This window comes from Pezoporus wallicus, unplaced genomic scaffold (assembly GCF_028554395.1).
Source record: "Pezoporus wallicus isolate ANWC-B61680 ecotype Strahan unplaced genomic scaffold, APGP_CSIRO_Pwel_v1 contig_3858, whole genome shotgun sequence".
In the NCBI taxonomy this organism is placed as follows: domain Eukaryota; kingdom Metazoa; phylum Chordata; class Aves; order Psittaciformes; family Psittacidae; genus Pezoporus; species Pezoporus wallicus.
The window spans coordinates 710001-720000 of record NW_026638754.1 but is presented as its reverse complement, the minus strand read 5'-3'; the positions used below and the strand labels follow the sequence as shown (position 1 = coordinate 720000).

Here is a 10000-nt window from a genome sequence, read left to right as displayed (position 1 = left end):
CTTTCTAGTAATGTCATGACTTTTTCTGATGTCTTTGCATTTTGAAGTTTTTCTTAAGCCAAAAGCTGTTGTTTTTACTGAATAGTCAAAACTGATCCTGCATGCACGAGCAACTGTAATCTAACACAATTTTGCCAAGATAGAAAATTGCTCCATAAAATATAAACTGTGGGTTTGTGTCTAGAATTGAAGGCTATCAAAGGAAAGATACAGGATTAGGTTCTTCTATATGTACAGAAATATATTATGGAGAAGATTGGCTATACTTTCTTGAAACTAATGCATAACGTTTCCAAATAAGAATCTAATACACAGCACTGAATGTGTAACTTCTTTAGCTACTCACGAGTATCTCAAAAGAATTCTAGCTAATTAGATTGTTCTCAAATTATCTTAAAAATGAAAACAATTCAAACTGGATAAACAAAAATGAAGCTGAAAATGGCTTTTGGGACTTTAAGTCATTTATTGAAAGTTATTTGTCACTTCATCCTAAATCCTTTCCATTAGTAGGAAAGTGAATCAAAGCTGGTGTTTTCTGTCTTAATCCTCCTCGTCAGATGCTCTGCACAGTATCTCTTTTTTTCTTGTTTTTAATCAAGCCACTAGGTAAACCATTCTCTGAGCAAGAGGAGTTGGAGTTCACTTCATAAACCAGAAACCCTTCAAAGTTGTTGTAAGCATATTACAGAAATACACAGAACTAGACTGTGGTAGTGTACCTTATTAATATTTCATTTTGGTACAATATACTTGCATTAACTCTCTTAACACAGGTATCACATTGTTTCAAGTCAGAGAACCTAAAACATCATAACAAAGATTAAACTAAAAGCAAAGCCTTGAAAACTACAGCCATTAGTCCTGTCATCCCCTATAAAGTTAATGGGTTGGAAAAATGGTCAATCTTTGGACTAAAATTTGGTATTTAATTGAAAGAAAATGTTTTTTAATTGTAATGGGGATTTTGCATTAGCGTGAACATGAAAAGGTACTAAAAAATCTAATGCAAGGTTATGTATTGATTTCCATCTCAACGCTAGTGTAAAAGGAAGGAATATATCTATTTCATAAACAACTTTGCCCATTCAGCACCATGATTGAACGAAAAGAAGGAATAATAAAATATTTTTGGACATTGTTTTGCTAGTGTACAGGACAAAAGCCATGACGCTGCTGTAAACCCTGACTGACACTATGCCAGAATTATCAAGATGTTATATGTCACTTTCACATTTTCCACGGTTATTTGATTCAGGAAAGCAAGAGCATCTGTAAACCTAGCACTACACTGCCTTAATCAAAATGGTTTTAGTGATCGTGGATTATAACAAGAGACCTGACATAATGGATGTGCAAAGTCTGCCCACAGAATTAGCATCACTATAGCTTACACTGATGGACTTATTTAGAAAATGTAGTTTTTCTTGAAAAGGAGAATACTTAAGTTAAATGAATTTAAATTCTTCATATTAATAATGGTTAGGACACTACGTTGAACTGAGAGATTTCATTTTCCTTTTAATACAAACTTATGTAAATAAGGTTGTTTTAAATCCTATACAGTTTTCTCCAATAATAAGCCATTATTTTGACATTCCACTTCATGCACTAATAAACAAAAACTCCATCAGGAGTGATACCTACCTAAGATTTGCAAGTCAGTATAAGTTACTTCATTTAAAATTGAAAGACAGGAGGAAAGATGGAGAATGCATTGCAAATACTTTATGAAAAGTATTGCTATAATCCTATTATAAAAGTGATATTGCATACTTATGGTCTCCTGTTAAGGTGCTTCTGTTACATACCCTGTAGTCTACCATTTGTAAACACATCTTTTTGATGTTTCTGCCAACATCCTGGCAACAAAGCAGTGCAATTTCAAATGAGCTAATTAACTTAATTGTTGATGAAGCATGAAACAGTTCATTCACCCTGTTAGCTGCACCATGACAACATAAGAGTCTCAGCCCCTGAAGTTACTCATCTATATAAGCCTATCTGTAGCTTTCCATTAAGATCTATTGCGTGCCAAAATGAGTATGGCTCTTCTAACAAAGACCAGTCCGTAATGTACATAGGTAGAAAATCAGTGCTGTTGTTGAAAATTCAGATGCGCACAGGAATACTAGTAACTACTTAAAAAATAAAAATGGGAAAAATGCAGAAACCCATTGCAGTCTGAAGCTGCAGATGAAAAGCAAAAGCTGTGTCACTTAATTTTCTAAATGCTCTGATACAGACTATAGCTGGCAAAAGCAAATACTAAAAGGGAAAACTTTTGACGTAACTGTTCAGTCCTGAAAGATGCAAACCCACCTGTTCACAGTGGGTTTCTTTCTGTGTATCTTGTGCACATACAAGAGTAAAAGCAAAAATAAATTAGCAAGTGAGAGCTAAATGGCCCTGCTTAGTCCATTGTTCTTTTTTATTTATACTATGCACATTAATTCCCACTATACAGAAACTGCCAGAAATTAAAATGCGCTTTTTCATACCCATACTATTCAATATACAATCTAAAGCATCTCTTCAAATTTTCTGAGGCTCCATTTCAGTAAAGGGTAATAAGAGGATTAAACACTGTGCTATTGAAAGGCCTGCAAAAGTGTTCGACATGAAAGAAAGGATAATGATTTGACCCTCTGCTGATAGCCTCGATTACCCAGTTGCTTGGAATACACAAAAAAAAATCTCTGAGATGATTTACAGTAAAACTTTGTTTGCCATCTTTCTCTTTCCCTCACCTTAAACAACCCTGTACCAATGAATAAAATTCCACCTACTTTAAAAATTGTCCAAAATCTTCACAAACGCTTTCACAGCCAGGCCATTTGCAAACTCCATGACCATAGAGAGTATGGGAGGCCCCAGTTTCCTCATGTGACGAGCTGTAGCAAAAGAGTAAGGCACCAGATTCATCTCAAAAGCCATAATCGTTGGAGGCTGCTAGCGCCTGTCAGGTTACGATCAGTGACAAACAGGTCAAAACAGGTCAATTTAGCTCAGAGCAGTCAGAAAAATTTAATCGTTCAATTGAATAGTTCAACTGCCAAGGCTAGATGATGTTCCAATTAGAGAAGAAATAGAGCCAAAGATGACTGTTAATAAAGGAAGAAAAAATGACTGTATAATGCCATGTGCTAATTCTGCCATATGACCTTGGTGTAACATTTACCTATAAATAAAAAATATACTCAGAAGTAATCAATTATGAGAATACTGAAGACAGTCAGAATTTATAAATATTGGGAATGTTACTACATAATATTTGAATTTTCTGCTTAAGTATGTGAAAAAGTAAATTTGTTTCTATTAATAAATATTTTCGTTCACAAGTGTTGCTTCCACAGCTACTTGGCTTCATAAAAAAAAAACCCAGATGTATTCTGTGTCTTCTTCTGAAACCTCTTCAATAGTTTCATTCACATATAGTTATCAAAGACATTCAGGGGATTGCCCCATGGAGGTGGGTGTCAGCTACACATCGTGAAGCAAAGAACCATTCTCTGAGATATAATCACAAAAGTAATACTAACTGAAAATACTACTACAAGTGTATTCGGGGAAGAACCAGTTTTAAAAAAACCCCAACAAAATAATGATAAAAAAACATTCTCATAGTCACATGGGAACCGGAGACACTTAAATTATAGTATCTTATTGTAAGCATTAAAATAATTAAATGGAATATTTATTTTAAAATACAATTATTTACAATTTAGGTTATGTAGATACAAATTAAATTTCACCTTACATTGAGATCACCTACATCTGACTATGCTCTACTGTGTACTGTGTACCTTTGTATGTATTTAATCCCTTACTTGAAAATGAGGACTAGTGAAGAATATCTATCAATGTGTCTGAGAAATTATTTTATCAACTGTGTTACTGTTGTGCATATAAGAAAATTCAGTGGTTTTCTTCACAAGAGACAAACAAGGTAAGAACTGTTTTAATGTACTAATTTCTGAAGTGCTCTTTACATAAAATCTTTGTGCTGAATTATAGCCTTGACAACTAAGACAGATGAACATTTTCAATGAAACCAGCAGTGTGATTCACGAATAAGGGCCAGACTGCCAGATGTGTTAACTCAAATATGAATGAAACTACACGCTTAGAGTAAGTGCCCACAAATCTGCATTTACACCTCTAAAGCAGCACACTCTATTTTGGGCTTTCTCATTTTTAACAAAACTACCAAAAGTATACATGTTATAAAAAACAGGCAGGTAATTGTCATTGTGTCCGCAAAGTCAGACATTGCTACTGAAAATGATGCCCTATTGGTAAACAATTCTGAAAAATCATGTCTCCATGATCTCTTAAGTAACCTGTGTTATTTTGTGATTGGAAATAATGTGATTTCTGATGTTAAATGACAGCTTTACATCAAATTATAAGCACAGTTGAAATCTTGTCAGAATTACCTGTCTCGCCTTGCATTTAGAACTGAAGACTGTCCATTCACTATGGAATGATGAGTTATTGGTGGTGATGCTTTGGAAGTGGTGGAGGAGGTAGTAGAGGAGGAATTGTTAGTAGTGAGGTCTAGCCCTCCATGTTTAATGCCATTGTCTTCCATACTGTGAACTCCAGTCACTTCTTTCCATAACTGCTGAATCTCAGCAGGACTTAAGCCAGCTATAAAATGAAAGAAAGCCCCACTAATATAACAAAATAAAGAGTTTCATATAATGAGCTCAGTATTATTAATGGATTAATGCCAACAATAAAGCTGATGCTGGTTTTCCAGCACAATCAACATGCAATAAAACATAAAGTCATTCTTCTTCTGTCAGAATCCAGGTAATCTAACTGTCTTCTCTTGTGTTATAAACAGTCCGTTAGAAATTACCAGTTTTAATAATATTATACTCCTGAAAACACTTCCCAAAGATCAAAGGGTGAAAGCTATAAAGAACTTGCAACTACTTATTGAAAGAAAAAAAAACCAACAACCCTAAATAGACTTCTGGTCAAGATTTTTTTTGTCTGCTTAATTTCATTTCTTGACACAGAAATGTAAGTTAATGCATCCAGTCAACTGAAGTGTTATAATTCCTCATAATAAAACATGTAATGGAAAATATAAAAACATGTTACACTAAGGATACAAACATTGATATTCTCTTTAAACACTTAGGAAGTGCAGGGAGTGAGGGAAGAAGACTGGAGAGAGAAAAAATCAGAAGACAACAATTAAATCAATGAGATCTTAACAGGTTTACTATTTGAGCAGAACACATATGACTTTAATTAATGACACCCACATATTCATTAGTCCTGTTCAACATTTATGAAAATTGTTTCATCTTAAAATGTGTCTCAAGAGGCAAAACCAAAGTGACTATTTGGAAGAACACACCCACAAACCCACTAGACACAGGTAACTGCTGAAGCTCTTTGGTACCATTCAGTGTCACCAGACAACTAGAAATCCAACAGAACTGGCCCATTTACAACTCTTTCCTCACAGATGAAATTACACAGAGTGCAGACCATCAAATTTCTCCATGATTTTTTTTTTCTGTCCAGACCCACTATGGAAAACAAACCGGAGGGTTTGGCTACGAGAAAGGAGACTCTGTCTCACCAGTCTCCTGGGGTGATGGGCAGCCATACAAAATTTGAAAACCACCTCAAGCTCCCCTGTATGTGCTATATGCACAGCACTGTTCTGGAGTCTAGCCACCAGATCTTCGCAGATAGAGCTTAAATTTGCTCTCCACTCCATTTGTAGCCTGGAAACTTGTACTTTCCAGGATTAATCCTAGGCCACAAATAGCAATGTCTCGTAGAATGTGTTCATACATATGTGTTAGGTTTACTTGGCTTGAGTTGAGCACATTGCACGAACTCATGGAAACTTCCATTACAATATGCTTCTGCCTGAACTAGAGACTACCAAAACACAGGCAAGAGAAGAGCTGTGAGCATTCTCTTATCTTGCCACGAAATATACAACAACTGAGACAGGAAATTCAGATTTTGAAGGATGTGGAGTTCATCAAAACTATGTATTTTTTCTGTCACTGCCAGTCTTTATAAGTTTGACATCTCTCTTTTGAAGAATCCTAAATTAAATGTAGCAAAGAATGAGAAGCCCAGAGAGTTTCTTGTGAAAGATCTTGTTTCATGGCCAGGTTTTTCAGCCTGAAATTATTTGGTCCAGATTTTTATCTTAAAATCTAATTCGGTCTTCTGTATCTTGTCTCAACGAGTGAAATTAGGTAAGACATGCTCAAGGTATCTAGATCTGCTGGAATGCAAAACATTCAGAATGCTGGTGTGGTCTGAATTAAAATGCTGCTCTTTTTATTTTATGAAAGAGCTTAAATTTACTGCTCTTTAGAAAGAATTAAAATGCATCTATTCATTAAAAATTTTCATTGAAGATAGCTTTATATGGTAAACAAGATGTATTAGAAAGATGCAAAGACTGTTTTTCACTGTTTGATAAATCTTTGTTAGATCATGTTTTACTCTGAAGACAGGAACTAGGAATACTAAAAAGCAGATTAAAAAAAGATTATGAAAAAGCACAGTAAGTTCCTTAATAGTTCTCATCAGCTGCCTCACAATGCCTCAGAAGTCTACTACATTATTAAAAAAAAGACCAGTAGTGATTTATAGAAATAATAATTTCTGGAGGTAGTGTGGAAACAAACTGTTTGGAAGGTATTTATTTTTGAAAGAATTATGAAAGAACCTCATTTTTAGACTACTATTTTGTGCCCTGCTCCCCTACCCTAAATGCAAACACCCATTGGCAAACTCAGTTAATAACCAAAAGATTGGAATTTAAGTCTTAAAACTGGAATTTATATTGTATTTGCACAGCAAAAAAGCTAGGTTTTAAGGAAGCAAGGAAAGAAGCCAGGCTCTAATTTACTGCATTAGAGAGACAGGCAACGGGAGTGATGGTTATACTAGTTGTAATTGTTTAATGAAGGTAAGTAATTACTGCCATGTTCATGAGGTATGTTCCAGCAACTCTGCAAATAACCCATTTTAGCACAGTAAATAACAGTTACTCACAGATGTAATCACAAATCAAAATGAAAAGTAATGTATTCATTTAGGTGGCATGATATACACAGCGCATTATTTACTTCAGACTCTTCCCTTCCTCCTGCTACTGAACAAAATAAACTTAATTTTGTATTGAAAAGAAATAAAAGCCAAGACTAAACCCATCTGTTTGGATAAACGGAGGGCAAACATACCGTTCGGTCTCGCAGTGAGAAAACTTTAACTGGAGATCAACAAACTTTGGGCCCTGGGGGAGCTGAGTAAGAGCAACCCCACAAGGTGAGTGAAGGGCTGGGAGTGGATGGAGCAATGGCCCTTCGCTCGGGCATTGGTCTCTGTGCTGGGCAGCCCCTGCCTCCAAGTGAAGCTATGGATGGAGCTGTGTCTCCTCGCTCGGCGTTTTTTTTAAAACCAGACAGAAACTTCTCTCTGGGCTCAGGCTGGTTAATTTTATCACTTCTTCAGAGCACTCTGAAAGGCTGCCTTTTAGGATAAAAGGATTAAGGGCAGGCACTTAAAAAGTATAAAGTTAATAAGCAGATTTATAATTAATTGTAAATTCTGGCAATTTTGTAGTTTCTGTGTCTAAGAAAGTCTAACTCCCATTTTAAAAGAGACCTGTAAAATGGCTGACAGATATTTTACTGTGGATGTAAAGGCAGAGTAAGTTTTAAAGTTTCATAGGTTGTGCTAACGCTCAAAATACTCTCTGCACACTAAATTAAAGGAGAAAGGCTCAGCACAGGGATCCAGAGAGGTATAAAAATTAGGGTCTATATTGAAAAGGGCATGTATTGTTTTGCTATGCAGTTTACCATCACCAAGAATTTCAGGATTTTGAGGTTAGTTTTATAACTTTTTTCACTACTATCTACTCTATTTTTATGTTTGAATAGGCACTTAATGAAATCACTACTTATAAAATGCAGCCATGCATCTGTCTTTTATTTTCCTACATGGCCTGATCAAACCTTTGTTGTTTTTCTTTCCCTTGTTTGGTTTCTGTTGTCATTTACAGTCCTTCGCATTTAGCTAACATCATTGCAGCATTACACGCAAGTAACTCACAGTAAGCCACTGGCTCTGGATATGGCATAGTAAAGATCTTGTCACAAAACAAATGCTAAAACACCTCTTGTATCTTACATGCTATATCTGGCTATCAAGAAAACATGGTAAAGATTCCTGTCCTTCAAAGGAAGTAACTATTTGAAGCTAACACTGTTTATAGACATGAACCTCACAGCTATACTTGGAAATTACGTCCCTTCATACTAACAAATGCCAACACCATGCTCTCTTTTTCACTAACAATTTGTAGTTTAGAGGACTCTTTATGACCAGTAACTTATAAACATGAATAGCTCTGTGCTTCTCATCATTCTAGACATACATGTAATTCAGTAATCTAAATGGATGTATAAGAATGTGTTACACATTTTATATACCATATATCTGTATAACCATATTATACATCTTGCAGCACAGTGGAAGGAGAAAAACATCCTTTTACCACATTCAGTCTATATTATCTTAAATAAATTCTGAAGGTCTTATTTAATACTGCCACAGAATATGTGTGTCATAAAATTAGATAAATTTTATGAGAAAAAGAAAAGGAAGTTTGATCTTTTATGCACACCCCAATGAAGGGACACTATGTTATATCTAGTAAGTACTACTTACATTTGTAAATACCTGGATGTGTAAATTTAAGATATATGAGAAAGCCTCAACAGATCTGAAGCCTATTAATCTTCATTACGTTATTATGAATGCGACTGGGTGCTGTGCATCTCCTATGAAAGAAAATGTGCTGTAAGAGGAGCCCACAGAAAGAACTCCAGGACAGTCACAACCCTGGATTTACTCCTCTCTTTGGTTTGCTGGAAAGACTTTCCTGCTTATCCTCATCACTAACTTCACCTCTCCTGGCACAGGGTGAGTGGCCTTTCTGGAGATGCAGAGGGTTTTCCATGGGAAGCTGTCTTACGATTTTTAAGTTTGCACATCCACATCAGGGCTATGAAAAACTGAGGTCTTGTAAGTGTACTCGTGTATCTAAAGGAACCCTAGGTACACACTAGATACTAGAACTAGGAGAGAAAAATGGAAGAATTAAATACTTGCCTGGAATTCCATATAATTAAAAAAAACATATGGCAGAAGCAAACAAGAGATTAATATACCTTAAAAAAACAATCCAGATGTATTTTAACTGTAAAATTCTGAAGTTTTTTATTCCTTTAGTATCAACCTTTCTTTGTCATGACTTCAGTTACACTTAACTGAGTAGAAGAAAGCTCTTAAGAACTGTTTACTAGCTCTCCTAAAAATTTAATAAAAAAGGTATTGTTTTTTTCTATGATTTTCTACTAGAAGTGGATGAATGAGTGTTACATTAAACTAATGAATATCAATGCAATCGGGTAGGAGTGCTAGGGGAAATCTGTGGGGATTCCTTAACGTGAGAGAAAACCTGAGGAATTCCTCTTGCAACAGATGGCACAAGAGGAGGTTGCAGAAGGTAAAGCTGTTTGGAGGGAGGTTGTGCTTCAATTGCTTTTATTCCATTCTGGTCTGATGTGACTGTAGAAAAGGAACCCAGCTTTTAACAGTCTCGTGTCAAAATTCATGCATCAGCTTGCTATTCTCAAATAACAGTACTGTGATAGCTTACTGAAGACTCTTTTTCACTGCAATTTTTGTAACTTTAGATATGATTGTGTCACAGCTTTTCCACAACCCACAATGTATGGAATTTACACACCTCTCTGGAATCTCTGCTTTCCAGGGACTGAGGTTTTTAGTGGATGAGTCTTTCTCATGCCTATTTTCTGTCTCTCTTTTTTTTTTTTTTTTGTGTCTACACTGTTGTCTGTATACTGTGTACTCTGCTTTTGCTCATCTGATTTCTGAAGCCTCAATTTCATAATAGTTATCTGGTGGAAGAACC

The 10000-nt window shown here is 35.5% G+C and overlaps 1 protein-coding gene across 9 annotated transcripts in view; it reads right to left on the bottom strand.

Annotated features, from left to right (window-relative positions):
* FOXP2 (forkhead box P2) overlaps nucleotides 1-10000 on the bottom strand; it is a 417586-nt gene that overhangs the window by 48914 nt on the left and 358672 nt on the right. For all 9 annotated transcript variants that reach the window (XM_057412171.1, XM_057412163.1, XM_057412167.1 and 6 more), the window contains 2 exons: nucleotides 4440-4653; nucleotides 2790-2894 (listed from right to left, as the gene is read on the bottom strand). In XM_057412171.1, coding sequence (XP_057268154.1) covers nucleotides 2790-2894; nucleotides 4440-4653 — 319 coding nt within the window. The remainder of the gene's footprint in view (nucleotides 1-2789; nucleotides 2895-4439; nucleotides 4654-10000) is intronic.